The following is a 20,941-nucleotide window of genomic DNA, read 5'->3' on the forward strand; positions in this document are numbered from 1 at the left end:
AAACGTTAAAAATTCATATTGGTGTGGGTGTTTGTATGGAAAAGATGGAGCCAAACAGATGTAATTTTTCACAGAGAATATGGGTATTTTCTTTTTTTTTGTTTCCACATTTTTTGTGTGCTCTGAGAAGTTACACAAGCCTCTTCATGATGATGTGAACTCTTGGAAAAAGGAGGAGGTTCCAGCTGGAACTTGCTTTAGCTAGTAAAAACTGACACCTCAGCTTCATTTGTTCAAGCCTACATTGTCTCTCTGCGCATAATGGCAAATCTGGACCAATTACTGCAAACTCATTGCTTAGTTAAATAAATGAATACACAGAAATATTTAAAATAAGTGATTTAATATTAAGTACAGATTTTTTTAAATGCAAACAGATTGCTGAAGACATGTCTGTTCACATCTGTAAATGATTTGCAAAGGAGACATGCAAGACTATGTGTGTGTGTCTGAGGCAACTCCACTACTTTTGATCAATTTAAGCTAAAGTGATTTGGGCCTATATAACTAAAACTAGCCATTAACAAACCAGTAGTAAAACACTATGAGGAAGCTCAAGCTTTTTTCCTAAAATGTCCTTTTTCTATACTCACAGAGACAGCAAATTGTATAATACATGTGCAAGTGCACGTATTTCACCCTGCAGCTTTGCTGTCCACTGTGAGGAAATGTATTTTTTAAGCCCAGTTCACACCTTTCTCCCTTCCCCCACTTTTTGTCTTTCACACAACTAGTTACATACAAGACTTAAAAGACATATTCCATTTTATCTTACTTGGAATAGGAATAGGAAAATCAAAGAAATGGAACATGTTAAGACACTCTCCCACTCATAATTTCTATCTGTCCCCCATGAGTCTTTAATTACTTGAACCTGTTGGCCAGTTAAAGTTTTAAATTGGTGATTTCTTATCCTGTTGAGAAAAGAATTTAATCTTTATGAAACAATCTGAAAGCCATAATTTCTATTTCAAAAATTACTAATACTCATATTTGCTGTGAAAATTTAATGGTGAACAGAGGAGAGAGTCCTGCTTTTGAAAGAAGGAAAGCATGATTCTGTGGGTGAGACCGAACTAGGCTTCAGGATTCTCCCTTCTCTCCACTTTGTGTTAGTTCAATCACATTGTGATTTTTGGCAAAGGAAATCTGCACTTCACCGAGTTTGCTGTATGCCAAGTGGGGTTGTTGTATTAATTTCACTTAGGTGTTGTTAATTAACTCAGGTTACTCAAGTAGGTGGGGATACTTGCATAAATAAAAAGCTGTACTAATCTTGTTCCCTTGTTCTGCAAAGGCATCATGTACTAACTACAGTGTCATAGTTTATGTATCTAAGACACCAATGTGATTTCTTCAATCATTAACACAAATCAATAGGAGTGGACCACTGTGTTGAAAGCAACCATGGCTGCGAGCAACTGTGCCTAAATACAGGTGACTCCTATGTCTGTCAGTGCTCTGAAGGATTTGTCATCAATGAGGACCTAAAAACCTGCTCACGTGAGTCTTGCAAGAACATCCTTTACTTCAACTCCCTTGGGAAAGGATTTTGTATTCATACAGGGAAAAAAATTCACTTTCCATTTATTCTTACTGCCTGCATTTCAGTAATACTTTAGAAATTATTTGAAAGCAGAAACAGAAAAAGTATTTAGGAAAGAATATTTGTCAAGATAACTGTTAGTCCTCATATATTCAGAAAAGTTTTGGGAGACCTATTGATCCCCAGGTTTGAGGACAGTTTTTCAGACACATGACAAATGTATCTGACAGGTCATCTGGACAGCAGTGTCCCCAAAGCGAAGTGCCCCACCTTACCTGGGGCAGGAGGAGAACTGAGAGCCCCACACTGAGCTTTACATTTAGCATGGGAACCCTTAAAAAGTGAGCAGTTGTCCTGGCAGCCCTCCACTCTTCATAAATCAAATGATCATTGAGAATTTATACAATTTCCCACACAGTTGAATGGCCTCCTTCGCTGGAAAAATAATGTATTGAAAGTGCCAAAAAAAAAAAGAATATGAGTGCATTTTACCTGTTGACTTTTTATGGACCTCTTTGGTGAGAGTGCTCTGTCCACTTTTTCCAGATTTTGGAGGTACATTATCTTTCAACCTTGTAGGCCTGGAGGAGCTCCAGAGTTCACCCTTTTTCTTGCTCTCAAGCACAAAGTTTTAAGAGAACTCAAACTGCAAGTCCTCAGCCACAAAAATTATCTAGAGAGAAGTGACGCAAAGCAGCAAAGGCAATTTGCCTTTGTATTTATCCTTGTGTTTGCCTCCATACTAACCTCTTTAGCCCCATCCAATACCTTGACAGACTTTGCTTCTGTCTGCCACTGCAACTCTCTAGAAAGGGGCAGACAGTAACACAAAAGTATGATTAGTGTACATGTTACAACAATAGGGTCTACTAAAAACAATTTTTTTTTATATTCATCTGTAGTACCGCTGAAAATTTAGAAGCAGCCAAATAATGGAGGTTTATCAACTTGAAAACGGAAAATCCGTTTTCCTTCCTAGTAACAAGAGATTATTTTTCATTCCTGAGTTATTTTTCTCCAGGCTGTACTTGGAAACCTATTAGCAGCAGAGTACAAGAAGGATTTGGACAACATTCTCAGGCAGATGGTGTGAGTTTTGGGGCTGTCCTCTGCAAGGCCAGTAGTAGGACTTTGATTGGTCCTAGCAAGTCCCTCCCAATTCAGGATATTCTATGATTCTATGACAATAGCGCTGAGTGCAATGAAACTGGGCTTTTTTGAGTAGCTAACCCTAACCCTGTCATCATATATATTAAGGAAAGATTTGTCCTATTCCTGAGCTCTAGATGAGATGTTGAAACCTCATGAACATTTTTAGGCTACCATGAAGAGAGATTTGGCACTTTGCAATTTCCTGAAGGATCAGTTGAAGGGAAGAGTTTAGCATTTAACATACACCAGTCCTAGTGAGAAAACATCTGTGACGTTCTAGTATTATATACACTGGCTCAAGGATCTTAAGAAAGCTATGGGAACACCTGCATGGTAACCAAATCTGTACTCTGACTACTCATTACAAAAATATAAGTGTGTAGCCAATAGACAGAAGCAAGTCCTGTTTGCCCTATGGGGAGGAGCCCTGTGTCTTTACATGACATAGAAACACTTGGGAAATTTGAGATGAAAAGTGGACCACATTTGATAGTACTTGTCATTTGCAATTCTTTGTAAAATCTTGAATAGTCCAAGCCAAATCCCACTGACATCTGAGAGGTTTTCTTCTTGCTGCCACAGGAACTGGGTCAGGTCCACAAGTGAGTTCTGGGGACTGCCACCTTCACTTCATTTAGAGACTATTTAAAGAATGTTCACAAGGTAGCTTTTATGTCTTTGCCAGTGTCTTATATAAAATCATTGCCAAAGTATTTTGGTTTTTTAATCCACTTTAATTCAATTTAGACATGGACTCTGTTTAGTTACGTTAAACACAGAAAAGTATAATTTCTCAACTCTGCTTAAAGTAAAAATTGAAAAGTAGGACCTCACTAGGACCTCTTACATTTTATTGAAGCTTTATAATCAGATGAGAAACTGAATTACTGTTTAAACAGTTAAATGTATTTATATTTACTTGCTTATATGGAATGCAAACACTAGAGATGAAAAATAATCGAGTCATTATTGGTTAAATTTTTAAATAATTTTGATTGCTCCTACAGGAGTTGACCATTGTGCTCTAAGTGATCATGGCTGTGAACATTTGTGTGTAAATGGTGACAGATCTTATACTTGTCAGTGTTTCGAAGGATACAGGCTCCGTAACGATGGGAAAACCTGTAAACGTAAGTTATTATTCAGCAACTCAGAGTCTAATAATACACACACAGAAGAAATCTGTAAGGTAGGATTAGATTGCCTAAATGTTCAAGGATTTCTAGAGGTCATATTTCACCTTTGGTGTCATATTTGCCAGCAGTGTGCCGATATCTTGGATATACTGAGGCATCTAAAATGGTGCTGAATGCATACTTTTAGGCAACTGAATCACATCCTAAACATCAGTGACATTTAAAAAGTAGCCCTGAAATTGGACAGTTGTGGATCCAAAACTATCCAGAGCTGGGACAACTGTGATTTTCTTCTAAAATTTCAAGGCAAAAATATATAATGTTTATAAAGTCTTACCCAGCATGAAGCTTGCAACATTATTAATGGAAAGTTCATTTTGTCCAAAATAGGATAAAGATTATTGCAACAAAAGTATCATAATTGGGTTACAAATTTGACTATATCACACAGATGAGTGTCAGATATCAAGGAAAAAAAACTAATAGCAAATTTTTCTCAACTTTTATAGCATAAGTCACCAAGTGAAGAAGAATCATGGATAAGTCTCAGAAAAACTCACAGGCATTTAGTATTTCTTTACTGCAATCCCCATAATATCTAATATCAACACCTGCTGTTAAAAATATTTACAGAAAAAAGTAAAGGCATCCAGGTATTACCATGATGAATTTAAAGCTTCTTATTCTTAGCTGCTGTTACACAATGTCACCCTCTTTTGTTATTCTGTGCAGAGACAGATTCTGCCTGTCTCAAAAAGTTAGGATACACTAAAAGCAAGTTAACTTTGAACATACTACCCTTAACTGACATAATTTTTTATATATTAAATTATTTCCAGGTAAAAATGTCTGCAAATCAGTCAACCATGGCTGTGAGCATATTTGTGTTAATGCTGACAATTCCTACATCTGCAAGTGTCGTGAGGGATTTGTACTGAGAGAAGATGGCAAGACCTGCAGAAGTGAGTGACTGGTATCTGTTGAACACTTTTGCATGTACAAGGAAGGAAAGGGGTATTTTTTACTTCCTACTGGAAACAACAAACTTCCTTTTGACAGCTACATTTCTCTAACATGTTTTCATTCAAAACCTACATTTACATCAATCATTCCCAGGACAGGACATCTGCAAATCAGTCAGCCATGGCTGTGAGCATATTTGTGTTAATGAAGATGACTCCTATGTTTGCAAGTGTTATGAGGGTTTTCTGCTGAGAGAAGATGGAAAAACATGCAGAAGTAAGTACTCTGAGAATTACTCATAGAATTTTATTTACAGTATGTAGATCTGAGAAGCATTCAAACAAATACAACAGTTTACTGTCATAATAAAGGAGTAGTCCTCATATATATAATATAGGAATAGTATTTATATATTTATACATTTAGACCTTCCAAATGCTTATAAGAGACTCTGTGGACAAAACCAGTGTCTTTTAACAGATCAACTAACAGACTGGAAACAGAAAATACTCAAAAATGTTTAGATATCAAGAGTTAAAAGTGTTTGCTGCCTAAAATTTTCCCTGTTTATTCCAGTGGTATCAGTAGACCTAATGAAAGCTGTTACTTCTTCCTGCATGATACATTTGCTGTAGATGTTCTTTAACCAAATATCATCAACTGTTCTCAGATAAAGACATTTGCAGTTCAGTTCACCATGGCTGTGAACATGTTTGTGTTAATGCTGATGAGTCCTACATCTGCCAGTGTTATGAAGGATTTGCACTAAGGGAAGATGGAAGAACATGTAGAAGTAAGTATCTTTCTCTTTAGTAGATTTTCTTTATAATCTGCACATTTGAAGATATATTTTAAATATGGCAATCTTATTTTTTAACAGATAAAGATGTTTGCAATTCTGTTGACCATGGCTGTGAGCATATTTGTGTGAATACTGATAGTTCATACCTTTGCCAGTGCTATGAGGGTTTTGTATTGAGGGATGATAAGAAAACATGTAAAAGTAAGTTATTTTAATGTTGCTATATTTATTATATTCAGACATCTACAGAAAAAATCATATTATTTAGAGGCAGTTCTTACAGAAGATTTTTCCTTGTGAAAAGGAGAATAAATTCTTTATTTACTAGGAGTTTACTGCTGTTAGTCTTGAAAGTTTTGGAAGTGTTCTTACTCATCAAACTGTAGTAAATAAAATCTAAATTATTTCTAGATAAAGACATCTGCAAATCAGTCAGTCATGGCTGTGAACATCTTTGTGTTAATAATGAAGATTCATACACTTGCCAATGCCATGATGGATTTGTACTAAGGCAAGATGGGAAAACATGCCGAAGTAAGTAGTTTATTAATAAAAGAAGAAATGTATTTTTTGTCTTGTTCGAATATTATTCACTGGTTCATAGTAGCCAGAATGGAATGTTTTTCTCTATAGATCATAAGACTTGTATGAATTAAGGATTGTTTGAACTAAAGGTACATTTCAGAAAAATCAGCCAATTTTAAGGTTTGAATGTAGGTTTTAAAATGTGAACTTCATTTCCAAATTAAGTATATTGAGTTTTAATCTTGAGCATAGGATGTTGCTACATTTTACTGTACTGTGTTCTTCTGTTTGTATTCATGCAGATCATGACTTAACTTGTTCTGTAACCTCTTAGCATGTTTTTTCTTTTTGTAAATTATAAGCAAATGAAACTTCTTCAGGCTTTTTATGTCTTCTAATCTTTTTATAACTCTCTTCTTGCTCCCCTAAAACCTCTGCTGTTTATCAGCATCCTTGTGGATGCACCACAGTGAAAGAAAGTCTTCTAATAGGAGACTCAGCAGGTCCAGGGCAGAGGAACAATAACCCATCTAATTCTTATTTGAATCTACCCATAATTTTAAAAATCATTTATCTTTTGTTTAATCTTTTTTTTTTTTTTTTACAAAAGACAGTGTTAATCTCTCACCAAAATATTCTGCTAGTACTCATGTTCAATTAGTTACCTACCATGATCAAAAGTTATTTAAGATTCTCAGTATTACAGGTGTCCCATGTCCTTTAGGCTGTAAGTACAGCCTTCATTCTTTGTTTCTAAATGTATATCCTTAATTCTGGCTATTTTAAAATACATATGATTTGCTGTTATCCAAAAAGATTCATGTTACCTTATATCAGCAGCTGCTTTATATTTATTTGCTATTCTCTCAGAAGTGGAGTAATCTACAAACTTTATTAGTGACTATTTTGTGTCTTATTCTGGGCTGTCCATAAAAATATTAAGTAGTAGAGAAGCAAAGCAAATTCTTAGAAAGAAAGTTACTTGAAGGTTGCTCATCTAGAATTGGTTCTGAAGCCCTTACTAGCCAGTGTTAATCCATATAATGTTGATTCTGCAGTCTGTTTCCTTAATCAAAATAATACCTGCTGCCATTTTGAATGCTCCATTGTATGAACAGCATAAACTTTAAAAAACAGACTCATCATCAATTAAGAAAGACATTAATTTAGTTTTTCCAGGATTAATTTTTCCATAACACCAAATTGCTTGATATTAGTCCTCTTTCTTTGATTGTACTCTGACTCAAGTTCCACATTATCTGTTGCATTATTTTAATTCAGATAAATGTTAATCTGGCTGGCTTACAGTGAACTACTCATCTTTTTAAACCATATGGAACCATACTTCTTTTTTCAGTGTGTATACATACACTGGGAATGGAGACAACTCAGTGTTTTGGGGCTTCCTCAGAGTTCTAGGAGTTACTGAAAATTAACATTAAGCATCCAAGATATTCTTAAGAAACCTCTTTTGCAACTCTCTGCTGCAAGTTATCTGGAGTTTCTTATTCAAAAACGTGTGTGTGTGTGTGTCTGTGTGTTCAGTAGATGCTGTGTGACTTACTTCACCAGTGTAAAACTCTTCACTCCAACAAGGTCATCAGTAATCTATTTCATAGGTTCAGATCTGAATACACTAAAATGTTTAATATTTCTGCATGAAGATTGGCAGTTCTACTTTTCTGTCCATTAATTAATAATACATTGTTAGAATGCTTTTTGTTCCTAATATTATCTAAATAATGTACTCATACTACCCTTTATTTGGTTGGCCATTCACCCCCTTGTCCTTCATCTTATTATTTCAGTGTTTTCAAATTCCTAATATTTTCCCATTCAGTAAATACTGTGAATGTTCCTTTCTTTCAGTCATTTTTCAAATCTTATAGATGTTTTCAACTTCAATTTCTGGATTTTTTAACTACCCTGGCATTATTTTTAGATTATGAGACTACATTTTTTGGGGGTGTCTAGTAAAATAACCTTAAATAGTGCAATCATTGATGGTTTTTATTACTATTATTATTTCCCTCTTGCATCCCAAAATAGTCTGGCTCATACTTACTTTCAGCTATGTAAAATTTATCCTTCTGAAGTAATAGCCATGTCTGCTGCTGGTTTGTATTTTATTCTGTTTATAAACAAATGTTTCTGAGTTGTGCACAGCTGTGTATAAGCAGATGCTAATTTTTACTTACGTTGTAATTTCTCCCTTATCCACTATGACCAGATCTAGTTTAGATTGCCATGTATTAAATATAATTATTTTTGAGTTAGAATATTGTCTTATGTAGTGGCTTTTGGAATTTTTCTTTTGGTAGCAGGAGACCCCCAAGAAATTTGGCTCAGGTTGAAGTTCTAAAAACACAAACCTCAAGAGTCAGATTGAACTTGGCTCTCAGGAGGCCACTTTTTGTGTAAAGGTAGTTCTCCATTAGAAACTGATATTTCTTTTGTGTGGCATGAAGAAGAAAAAGGGAATGCTGATAGATGGCTCCACTTTCTTCTGCACTTTCTCCCCATCTATCCTTTTTGAAGAGGTTTTAACCAAGTGGTTTAACACTGCAGTCATACAAGTCCTCGCATCAATTTTCAGCTGTCCAGTTAGATTTTGTTTATTGTCTTATACAAGTAGTTCCTGTTCTTTCAGGTTTTGTTTATGCAGACTCTTGGCACTGATATAAGGATGTCAAGACTTATGGTTAAATCCTGTCCTGTGATGTTTTTCTTAGTTTTGTTTTTACCAGAATGCATTTATGCTAAATGACTGTACTAAATTATTCCCTCATTTCACTCTTAGTGCTCTTAATGTAAACTCCTCCTCTTTAATGTAGTCAGATTAATCCTAAAATGGTTTATTTTCAGTTGGAGGTCATCCAAACCATGAAGTTCTAGTCAGATGATAAAGAATAGATACTCAATGTAAGCTAAGATATCCATCATTTAACTAGTGAGAGAGACATTTGCTTTCAGTTTGCAAGCTTCCATCTTTTTTTGCTCATGGGATTGATCCCACAGCTTTTGCATTTATTAAAAAAAAAAAAGTAACTAACAAGCCACGTAAATATTATCTAACTATTCCCAGGCAAGGATATTTGCAAATCAGTCAACCATGGCTGTGAACATGTGTGTGCTAGTGCTGGTGATTCGTTTGTTTGTAAGTGCCAGGAGGGATTCCAGCTAAGAGAAGATGGAAAAACTTGCAGAAGTAAGTAGTCTGATATTTATCAACATACTCTTTATCTGCAGCTCGTGCTTGTGTAGAAATGGGTTAACCAGCAAAATCTGTCATCTGTTTTCAGATAAAGATCTTTGCAAATCAGTCAACCATGGCTGTGAACATGTTTGTGTTAATTCTGGTGATTCATATACCTGCAAATGCCATGATGGGTTCCTACTGAGAGAAGATGGGAAAACCTGCAGAAGTAAGGAGCCCAGGAACTTAACTGGATAAATTACACGTACAATAATGAAGGCCTCTGCTGATGTGTGCTGACTACCAACTCTCCTGTTTGCAGACAAGGACATTTGCAACTCAGTTGACCATGGCTGTGAACAAGTTTGTGTGAATACTGAGGATTCCTACATCTGCCAGTGTCATGAAGAATTCATACTGAAGGAAGATGGAAAGACATGTAGATGTGAGTAGCCTGAGCTATAAAAGTGTGTTTTTATTTGAGGCCTTAAAGTGTTGTGGGTGTGAGTGCACTCGTGTATGGTTGTGATTTCCAACTATTTGGGCTGGTTTAAAAAAGATATAATCTCTTCCTAACAAGCCTCACCTCACAAACCCCATCTACTTTTCTCAGATAAAGATGTTTGCAACTCAGTTGACCACAGCTGTGAGCATATTTGTGTTAATACTGGTGATTCCTATGTCTGCAAGTGTCATGAAGACTTCATACTGAGGGAAGATGGAAGAACTTGCAGGAGTAAGTTATTTAATCTTGTTTTGTACTTCCTGATCTGTTAATGAAACACACTATGGAACAGTAGTGTGTCATTTGTGTCTTTATTATAGAATCAGCTTAATGTAAGTGAGCTCCTTCATAGAAAATTATAGCCAAATTTTTTATAATTTGTGAAATTTATTTACTTAGCTAACTATGCTAAATACAATTTTCATTATTCCAAGGTAAAAATGTCTGCAAAACAGTCACCCATGGTTGTGAACATGTCTGTGTTCCAACTGGCGATTCATACATGTGTCAGTGTCACAAGGGATTTATATTGAGGCGAGACAGGAAAACATGCAGGAGTGAGTAGCTGAAACTTCTATGGGGAATATGTTTTTCAGTCTTAAAAGTAATAACACACTTACTTTCACTCAAAGCTTGTTCATGACAGTTTTGTATTTGAAAAATGGTCTAATAAGGGGATTCTCTTAACAATTCTCAGATAAAGACCTGTGTAAATCCATTGACCATGGCTGTGAACATGTGTGCATTAATAATAACAACTCATACAGCTGTCAGTGCCATGAGGGCTTTGTCCTGCGACAAGATGGGAGAACATGTCGAAGTAAGTAACTCATTATGTCTGTCAGCCCCTCTTCTCTGGCATTGCTACATAAATGAGCAAAGATATTGTACTCCTTTGTCATATGTTCTTCAGACATCATGTTTGGGGTCTTTGGATTTATAAAATGTTAAATAGAATACAGATAAATACTTCCATTTTTCCTAGGTAAAGATGTCTGTAAATCAGTTGACCATGGTTGTGAATATGCTTGTGTTAATAATGGCGATTCCTATATCTGCAAATGCCAGGAGGGATATGTACTAAAAGAGGATCAGAAAACATGCAGAAGTAAGTATATTTTATTTAGAAAGCATTTGTTTCTTTTATTTCTAAAATTAATTTACCTCCCTTCAAAAAATTATAGAATCATAGAATGGTCTGGGTTGGAGGAACCTTATTAATGATCACTTAGTTCAATCTCCCTGCCGATGGCAAGGACACTTTCGACTAGACCAGATGTCTCCAAGCCAAATACAGCTTGGCTTTGAACACTGCCACAACCTCTCATTTCAAACATGATATAATATTTGAAAGCCCAGGGCATATGTGTGTGGCAGAAAATGTCTCAAACAATTAACTTGATGCTCTCCTAAACAAAAATCTATCAAATTGGAAGAGTTGTTTTAGTACAATAATAATTCTTTTGAAACATCATGGAAAAGCCAAAAGGGAATCTTATTACCAAGGAATGTACATTTTAATCAGGTTCATATACTGTGGGTCTTTTATCTTTATGTACTCGATTTTAAAATCTCATTAATTTTATTTGCTTATCTTCCAACATAACATGTATTTATCTCATCATCTTTTAATACTTGGAGGAGAAATTCTACTGGAATTCAGTAAAAACATTTATTCTGCCAAAAATGGATGCCTTAGTTGAGGAGATTGTGATTAGAGCGGTAACAAGTTCTATCTGTTCTCCATCTTAACTGACACTAAGCACCATGCTGCCCTTTCTTGACTTCTGCAGTGGTATTGAGGTGGTTCTGATATGTATATTAATTGCATTTTCATCACCTTAGTACATGTGAGGTGTCTTTTTCTCAGATGACTGCAGGAAGAAATTCTTGAGCAGTATTAAAATAGATATTTCCTAAGAAGAGAAGTCCAGGCTTTGAAGCTGAAAATCTGTTATTCGTACTTTGACTTGGTAACAAACATCTCCAGTAATTTCTGCAGAGTAATTTCTGCGGAATAATTCTCTCCTGTGTAGTGCTTACAGCATTCTGCCTGTACAAAGATGAGAGGTAAGTGGAGGTCAAAGTTTATTTGGTCCAGACTAAGAAGCAAATCTTATATTCCTTAGTATGGCATATTTTCCCTGGAAGCTACATTGATCCAATAGGAACTAGCTCCAATAGGAGCCCTGCAGCTAGCCTTTGCACAAAGCACACTCATCTCTGCCTGCTGAAGGCAATTCCTCTCCAGAATTTAAAACAAAACAAAACAACCTACCTGGCAGAAGCAGTCTGCAGCTTGGAAGACATTCTCCAATCTCTAAAATCCCAAACCTTGTTATTGATGCCCTACAAACTACTTTGATTTTTGCATGTGCATTTGCCAAAAAGTATGAGAAATACAAATTCACCTGTCTTCTGATGAACTCCCAGCTCTAATGGGTCAACCAGAAATACAGCAGCAATACATAAGTCTTCTAATTACAAAATTGGTAGACACAAGCAAAAAAAACCCTTATCTTGGCAATTCTGATTCTCTCAATAATTAAACAGTTTTAAAACTATTTTATAACTCCTGCAACACAAATGCAGCTTCAGTGATTCTCTTCTATGTCTCAGTGCTGACAAATTTGACAAATGCAAAGTTAGCATACAGGCTTATCTATGGAAGAAAATTATGGCAACTCAGTCTATGTGCTAGCTATGTTCTTCAGTTCTCTCCACTGAAGACTAATTCTAAACATTTGCTGATTGTTGCTGCATTTTTAACAGATGTAGTAATCTGCAAAGCAGAAAATTTCTCTGTAAATATTCCCTGTGGTTATAATTTTGTCATAATTCTCAGTCATCAGCCCGCTCAGCTTTTGAGCCACACTGTACACAACATCTTCAGATGCATTGGCACAGTAGGATGAGCCAGGAACAGGGTACTTTAGATGATCCCTGAATTTTTGCCAAGGTATCCGGATCCCTTTCCCAGTCTTGTGGACTTTTTTCTTGACCTGTACACTCTGTCACTCTTTTCACAGGATGCACTGAAGGCCCAATTGACCTGGTGTTTGTGATTGATGGATCAAAAAGTCTTGGAGAGGATAATTTTGAAATTGTAAAACAATTTGTCTCAGGAATCTTGGATACACTTGAGATTTCACCCAAAGCTGCTCGAGTTGGTTTGCTTCAGTATTCCACTGAGGTTCGTACAGAGTTTACATTAAGGCAGTTCAGCTCAGCCAAAGACATGAAGAAAGCTGTGTCACAAATGAAATACATGGGCAGAGGTTCCATGACAGGACTAGCACTGAGGCAAATGTCTGAGAGAAGCTTCACAGAGACAGAAGGAGCAAGACCATTCTCAGCAAATGTGCCTCGAATCTCCATTGTGTTTACGGATGGACGGGCCCAGGATGAAGTGTCTGAGTGGGCTACCAGAGCAAAGCAACGTGGTAAGTGGGGATGTTTTTGGTGTCTCATTCTAAAAGGCAAGTATTCTTAGGAATAAAAAGTAGTAACAGTTTGGATGTGCTAATCAAGAGAGTGTTTGTCAAAGCAGTCTGGCCAGTATAGTGACAGTGGCCACCGTCCTGCACATCAGATCTTTGTGTTCACAAGGGGCTTTGCTGCCAGGCATGTGCATCATCCCCACAGCAGGATTCTTGGGGAGTGCCTCACCACAGGTAGTGGTGCCACCCCCCTGGCATGCCCTGAGTGCCCTGAATGTACCCACTAAGGGTAGACATTTGATACAGATACCTGGGAACACTGGGAACTTCATAAAAAATTCTAGGAAAACAATAAAAGAAACCCCAAGCTGTCTCTTCAAAATACAGTGATCTATTCTTGTGAGAAATACTACGATTATAATTGGCTATATTCATGTTTATAGGGGATATTCTTTATTTTTAACCAGTTTTATAGCACTAATGGTGTTCTGGAAGGAAGATGACTCTTTTGGAAAGAATATAACTGTAGTGCTGTCTATCTTACTGTTTCTACATGCCTATATGCTGAAATGTGACTGAAAACTGGTGATTTTTAATTTCTAATATGTTTGGGCAGACATCCATTCTTTAGAACACCTGTACCACAAATCAGAATCTTTTCATGTGTTTAGCAGAGTGAACTGAAAATTTTCAAAACTTGTCGAGAAAATTAGCAATATCTTTTTTCTTCGCTAAACTTTTTTTTTAATTTCATGAGAAACTGCTTTAAGAACCATGGCTGATGGGCCACAATGCAGAGAAAATAGCCAGACTTCAAAAGATTTTGCACATCTTTTTTTCTGTGCTTGTTTTATTGATTTGACATATTAATCAGAATTTGATACATGATTAGTAGAGCATTGATCAGGATCAATACCTCTCTGTAAGGAGAAAAGGGAAAACACCCAAGGATATGAGAAGGGCACATGCTAACAAGAGTGGCATTACAAGGAAAGATAAAGTGATTTTAAAATAACTTTAAAAACCCCAAACATTTACAGGCTTGCTAGTGAGATGAAACTACGTGGAGGATTTACAGAAGGAAAGAAGTACAAACCAACTTCCTTGCTGAATGAAACCTCAGCTCTGGACTGCTTACACTGATTCTGCAATGCTACAGACTAAGCCCATTCTCTGTGTAATTGCAACATAACCAATAGAGTAATGCTCAATATGAAATGGACCTTGAATAACTTTATCACTGATATCCCCAAGTCTTTAAATAGCAATAACTTCAGCATGACTGGTGCATTCATTAAATTGAATTAGCTTCTGGTGGACAATTTCCTTTCCTGGATAAAGTGCAGTGGTAGGCAGATTCATGAAGAAAAGTAAGGAGATACATTAAAAGTTAAAAACTTGGAAAATGCATATTTTGTGGTGTTATCAGGCCCATGATTCTTCAGCAAAAAGGTTAAAAGTTGCAATTCAGTGAGTGTGCAGCAGTTACGACCTCATGTAAAATAAAGATATCAAACCTCCTCATCTCAAGTTTTATCTGAAACCAACCAGAGAAGGCAGCTTCTTCTCTTGAATAATGTAAGAGCTGTGAAGCTCATAGCTGTACTATGAATCACAAAATCAGTATCGTTGTGGCCACTTTCTAAGCCAGAACTGATATAAAGAGAAATGTTGTATCAGATCATATGCTCATGAGCATAAAACCGTAACTGCTGAAAAAGAGATTATTGAAGATCTCTATGTTTTGTAGTTATTACTTGTTTAAAATCTTTTCTGGTGAGAGGGCTCTGAATCACTCCCTCCTTCCCTGCTTCCAGAGTTAAGAAAATTACACATCCTCACTTACCTTCTGCCTAGCACCTCTGCTGTGGAAACACTTGTCCTGAGCATCCCTGTTGTAAGGCTTTTTCTTTCCTAGCCCCATAAATTTGTTTTCCCATTCTTACCCTCCTGCATGGGCCTTCCAGCCTGTTAGTGCCCCTCAGAAAGCAAGAATCAAGCCTCATTCTGCTCTGAGGATTTCAATGAAGCACTTAGGTATTTCTCTGAAAAATTACTGCCATCTTTCATGATTCTGCCCCATTTGCTAATATGTAACAGTTTTCCCATCAACCCTGCATTGCATATACTCTACAGACACACACAAACCAGAGACTTGCAGTGCAATTGTGAGGCTGAACTGTGTGATTCTCTTGGATTGTGTGTAATACTCTTTCTGGGACCATTTACTATCAGTAGTGGCCAGGCAAGTGTCATCTCTTTAACACAAAACCTGTATGTCAAATTACAGCAAACAAGAGAGTTCCTGCAAATCTCTCAGTAATTAAAGCATATTAAGCCTCTTCACTGATTTTAAATTTAGATATAATATACATTACTTGGGCTCTCCCTTTCTCTTTTATTTTCCTTTCATGGACGAACAAGTGCTTAGAGTTAGAACTGCTGAAATAATAAGTATGTGCAATTTCTTTTGAATCCAGGTATAATCATCTATGCCATTGGAATAGGAAAAGCGATTGAGGAAGAACTGCTGGAAATTGCTTCTGAACCATCATATAAACATCTCTTCTATGCTGAGGATTTCACAGCTCTGGAGGACATAAGTGAAGAGCTAAGAGCCCAAATCTGTGAAGGTAACAAAATTCCATTTTCCTTACAGAAGTAAATGTTTTCAGGTGTTTTGCTTTTTGGATTTTTCTACCCTTTAATACATGAAGAATATATACTGTTAATCCATCACTGGGTAAATGTGTCAGTAATTATCTTCCCTTTATTTTCATGAAGGTTGCATAAGATGTACAATTCTATGCCTAGAAGAATCAATTGCTTCTTCTCTTTTCTATTTCTGTGGTTAAGTCAGCCATGCAATGAACCCCACTGCACCAAATAAACATTCCCAGATGAGGTTTTGCAAGGGGAAGGGGGAATCTGAGCTGAGATGAAAGCTACGGAGTCAGAGAGGACAGCATATCTCTCCCACTCACACATTTCCAAGACTCAGAATTTTTTTGTACATTCAAACTGGTACCTGGAGCAAAATTCAGAAACAACACATGGAATGATGTTAGTCATAAGACTAGAATTGTGCAAGATTATTTAATTTTCACTAGATTTTATTTTGTTGTTTTTCTTGGAATTAAATGCAAACAGATTTTGCCCCCTTTTTTTTTTCTTTTAAATTGTTGTATAAAATTAGCTGCAGGACATTTCTTTATACAGATATCAAGAAAGGATCTGTAAAAAAGACTTTAAGGATGTTTCTTAGCTTGCATACTCTTTGTCCTTCAGTCCTAACAAGTCCTAGTTTCATCTTTCTGAAACACTAAATACTATGATAACATAAAACCAAGTCAGTTCAATTCACTTTATTAGGCAGACAATCTTCCAATGACAGCATGTCATCTTAAAAGCTTTTGGAGAAGCCAAACCCAAAACTATCTGGCAGCCAGAACAATAATTCTCACTCATTAGCAAACCCCAGTATAATAATTCTCACTGACCAGCAAACCCCAGAGCTCAGGGATGGAAATGCATCCTTCAGGTACCCACAACAGTGGTTAGCAACCACATTTTTTTCTCCTTTTAACTACATTATTTAAAATATGAAAAAATAAGTAAATCCTGCCCCGTTGTGGCAGTTTCTTGTCTACACCTCCAGTAACTGGGCAGCACTGGTGCTTCAGCTTCTGTCCTCCCCCTCTCTCAACAACAGGCAATTAATGCCTCACACCTGTGAACTGAGGACTGACCAGACTTGTTTTTCTGGACACTCCAGAACTACCTATTACTCATCAACTCACTCCACCAGAAATTCTGCCTCCAAACCTGTTACACAATCTGAAAGTTCTTTTTTTTTAAATTCCTTCTGTTGTATACAGCACAGTTTTTCTCCTCCTTTGCAATAGCAATGACTTTTGTCTTTCCTCCAGCTTTGGTCCTTAGCTGAGGTCTTCTGAGGCTCTACCTTGTGAGGACAGTCAGAGATCCACAGAGCCTCTCATCCCTAATCCCAGCTGTGGATGCATTGCATGTTTCCAACTAAAGTAGAAGTTCTCCAAATGTTTTTTTTGAGGGTTAGGCTTTTTTCTTTTATTCTGCAAGAAAGCATCTGCCTTGTAAAATAGCTACTGATTACTATTAATTATTCTTGATGACTAGTAGTAAAGGCAAAAAAAGGAGGGTTTTTTTTCCTCTTGCCTCTTATTAAAAGGAATTCAGTCGGAAGGTTCCCATTCACTGCCTTGGTTGATGTTAATTTCTCATCTGACTGGAAGCACTAACGAGGCTCCAGCAATGTCATACATAATACACACTCAATATGATTGCAGCTTCAGCCCTGGGCATGTGCATTGTGGGAGCTTTTAATTACATGGTCATATACTATTTTTGTCACAAGACCCCAGCCCTGATCAGATGACAGTACTCAGCAGCCAGCTGGTTAACATTCTGTTCTCCTTCCAAATTGTGGATCGTTATCAGTTCAGCAAATATTCAGACACTGCTTTTGATGACACTCTCACAGGCTCCTCCTAACAAATTACTTGTGTTTTTTTACAAAACAGAACACTGAAAACCAACATCCAACTTCAGCATTGTTCCCCAACAAATTTATTCATTGCACTGACTTCACCAAGGGATTCACGGTGATCGGCCTCTGTCACTACTTGTGTGTTTATTCAGCTTCACAGAGGCAATGAGATTAGAAATCTTAGAGCCCCAACTGCTCTTCAAGCCTGAAGAGGAGTTTCTTAAATGCCCAATTCGTATTCCAAACTGGAGATCTCCTGCCACACCTCTACCAGTGCATCTGTCATTTTTCTGTCCCTAATTACGTGTCCATACCGGCCTGGTGTCCAAAGCTCAAACATTTCAGGTCAGTTCCTCTGCCCTTCCTAAACAAGCCCCTCATTAGCTTGCAGCTCCTGAACAACTTCTAGAGCAAGTCATTACCCAGGGTCAAACACTCAAAATTCATCTTACCTGCTCCATTGCTCCTACAACAGAAATCTTCACCATCCTTGTTCCCACTTGATCATTCTTCAGCTAGACTCTGTTTCTCGTTCGTTTCATTCCCTTGTGACCTCATCCAATACCTCTCTGCCCTGAACTCTTCTCCAAAATCTGAGTTCCTTCCAGCAGCTGGTTCCCATGCAGACTGAGATATCTATAGCTCTCTATATAAATATTGTAGTTCTGCTGCCTGATCTCTGGTCTCCTTATTCAAGCACTCATCTGTTCTTCCCTGATATTCATGCTCAGTAATTCCAAACTCCACTCAAAAGGGCCTCATCTCTTCCCCAGTGCAACTTAGCACAGCTGTATATTATGCATCTGTCAAAACTGACTAAACCAGCAGGGACCCCAGTAGTTATAGCAAACCTGGATGTCACAGAAGCATCTTCTACCTCCCCACTGCATCTTCATGGCATATTGGGCGAGTTTGCACTGTCATCTTTCTCCCCCACCCCGCATTCACTTTCAGGGAAGGAGCTCTGGGTTCCAGAGGAGGGGCTGTGTCCCAGCTGCTCCATCACTCTGGCATCATCGGTCACATGCAGTTGTTAAATACCTGCTCTGCAGCTCATCTGGGCCATGAAGGGCTCCGGAGTCAGTGGGAGGTGAAGTGTTCTTTTCCTAGGGAAGGACCTATTCCTAAGGAACCGCAGCCGGCTCCACACTGCCCTCTGGCCACAAGAAAGGGGCAGGGCACACAATGGCTGCGGTTCTGCCTCCCAACAGGTCTCTTTTTCCTCTCAGTCTCCTGACTAAAAAGGTCGGGGTGTGGACTCTGAAATAAATGCTTACATTTTAAAGGCTGTGCTTCATAAATTAAAAACGTGTATTTTTTGCCTGTAGTGTATCAAATAGACTCTGCTGCACCCCTCTCACCTAAAAACTCCCAACACCCTGATCAGTGTTTCCCATTATAAAGAAGAAAACTGAAGGACAGGAAGAAACTTTTTCTTTCTCCAAGCAATGTTCTTACTTAGTTCACCCCAAAGGATGATGGATGATAATGAAACATGAAAGAATTTTCACTGTAGGACACAAAGTAGATTGCTGTCATTTCAGATTGCTTCACTATTATTAAATAATCACTTTGGTTTTGGAGGAGTTGTTCTGATAGTCTGGGTTGAAGGGCAAATTGTGGAGTTTCAACACTGGACCTCTTCTAAATTGCACAGGTATGAGGCATTCTCCGTGTGTTATGAGAGACAAATATCAAGCTACTGGCAAGAAACATCAATTCTAGGGAATGTGAACATTTTTATTGCTCTTTTGTGATATCATTTCCTTTGGAAATTTCTATCTACCAGCCTTGAGAGAGTCACCTCACCAGCAGGATGCATCATCTGGGAGGCTTCATAGGACTGGTCCACAGCCTTCAGGTTGGCTGTTTTAACTCAAGTGTCCTCTCCTGCTGCCTTTTCATGCTGCCTTCTGTAGAGAACTCTCACAATTCAGCTAAAATGGTTTATCCTATGTCCCTGCCTCCTTGCCCCTCCGAGTCACTCTGCAATGTGAAAAATGGAGATTCACTGTAACAAAAGCACGGCTGCATGCTTCTTACATCATCTGAATGAAATACTTCATGGGGAGGCTTGTATTTCAACACCGGGCTTCACACTTAAAGCATGTTCAGCTTTCAGTCACTTCTGTTTTTCACAGGAACCTTCATGATTCCCTTTCAGCTTTGCAACCCACAACTTATATCATGTATACAGTAAATACAGCCTAACAGCCTGGTTCCTTCATAGCTTTGTATCCCTAATCCTTTCCTTGAATGAGTGAGATTACTTACTAATTAAGGAGAACTCAGTGCATGCAAGTAGAAAAAAAAGATTATAATTTAGTGGGTCTGATCTTTAGAGTGTTGGGGGGGTTTCCTGCAGGACCTGAATCAACCACAATAGCCATCACAGATGTCATTGACTGTCCACATCTTGCAGTACACCACAAGTATCTTTTTGAAGACAGTCACATCCACTCAGCAACAGGTAATTGGGTTCCTTTGTTTAGAACAACCCAGACTGTTCTTTGAACTTGGAGGAGTACACACTGTGTACTGTTCTCCAGTACCAACAGAATCTGCCTCACGGTGTTCCTTGGGATGTTGACCTGTTTTGAGAACAGGCAGCTGTAATAAACCTGCTCTGCATTTATAATGCCTTGTCATTTCCTCCCCATCCTATTCCATTTATTCAGCATTTAGCCTATACTTAAGCGTTTCTGTTTTTCAGCAAAAGCCTCAAAAGACAGCGACCAATGCAAATGTGAAAACCTTGTGACATTCCAGAACTATGCAACCAGTGAAGTAAGAAAACTCACCCAGCGATATATCCTTTCTGAGTAACTGCTTCTTACAGGTAAGATAAGAAAGGCAGGTTAAAACAAACTACATGTTTTTGGATCAAGTCTAAACTGCCCCTATAGCTAAAAACAGTTTATTATGAAAATCTAAACTACGTAATAGTTGCCAAGAAGCAAGGCTTTTAACTTTTTAATCGGCTTCTCCTTCATAGAAGGAGCCAAAATATTAACAAGGATCTTGAATTTTAATAACTCCTTACAGTAAACACTTTCAGGAACAGCAAAGAAAGAACTGGTCAAATTCAAGACTAACATGCTTTGCTTTGGGTTACTTCTTCAGATGCTACTGAAATAGCATTTACTGC

At 37.5% G+C, this 20,941-nt stretch overlaps 1 protein-coding gene across 4 annotated transcripts in view; it reads left to right on the forward strand.

Annotated features, from left to right (window-relative positions):
• MATN2 (matrilin 2) overlaps positions 1-20,941 on the forward strand; it is a 56,156-nt gene that overhangs the window by 32,475 nt on the left and 2,740 nt on the right. The window contains exons 7-25 of one of the 4 annotated variants that reach the window (XM_031058984.1): positions 1,381-1,503; positions 3,706-3,828; positions 4,674-4,796; positions 4,951-5,073; positions 5,468-5,590; positions 5,678-5,800; positions 6,011-6,133; positions 9,210-9,332; positions 9,427-9,549; positions 9,643-9,765; positions 9,934-10,056; positions 10,260-10,382; positions 10,523-10,645; positions 10,811-10,933; positions 12,855-13,268; positions 15,746-15,898; positions 19,583-19,654; positions 20,159-20,263; positions 20,507-20,632. In XM_031058984.1, coding sequence (XP_030914844.1) covers positions 1,381-1,503; positions 3,706-3,828; positions 4,674-4,796; positions 4,951-5,073; positions 5,468-5,590; positions 5,678-5,800; positions 6,011-6,133; positions 9,210-9,332; positions 9,427-9,549; positions 9,643-9,765; positions 9,934-10,056; positions 10,260-10,382; positions 10,523-10,645; positions 10,811-10,933; positions 12,855-13,268; positions 15,746-15,898; positions 19,583-19,654; positions 20,159-20,263; positions 20,507-20,619 — 2,579 coding nt within the window. In that variant the 3' untranslated portion in view covers positions 20,620-20,632. The remainder of the gene's footprint in view (positions 1-1,380; positions 1,504-3,705; positions 3,829-4,673; positions 4,797-4,950; positions 5,074-5,467; positions 5,591-5,677; positions 5,801-6,010; positions 6,134-9,209; positions 9,333-9,426; positions 9,550-9,642; positions 9,766-9,933; positions 10,057-10,259; positions 10,383-10,522; positions 10,646-10,810; positions 10,934-12,854; positions 13,269-15,745; positions 15,899-19,582; positions 19,655-20,158; positions 20,264-20,506; positions 20,633-20,941) is intronic. The other 3 variants (XM_031058986.1, XM_031058987.1, XM_031058988.1) reach the window with 3 other exon arrangements.

This window comes from Geospiza fortis, unplaced genomic scaffold (assembly GCF_000277835.1).
Source record: "Geospiza fortis unplaced genomic scaffold, GeoFor_1.0 scaffold200, whole genome shotgun sequence".
NCBI lineage: Eukaryota > Metazoa > Chordata > Aves > Passeriformes > Thraupidae > Geospiza > Geospiza fortis.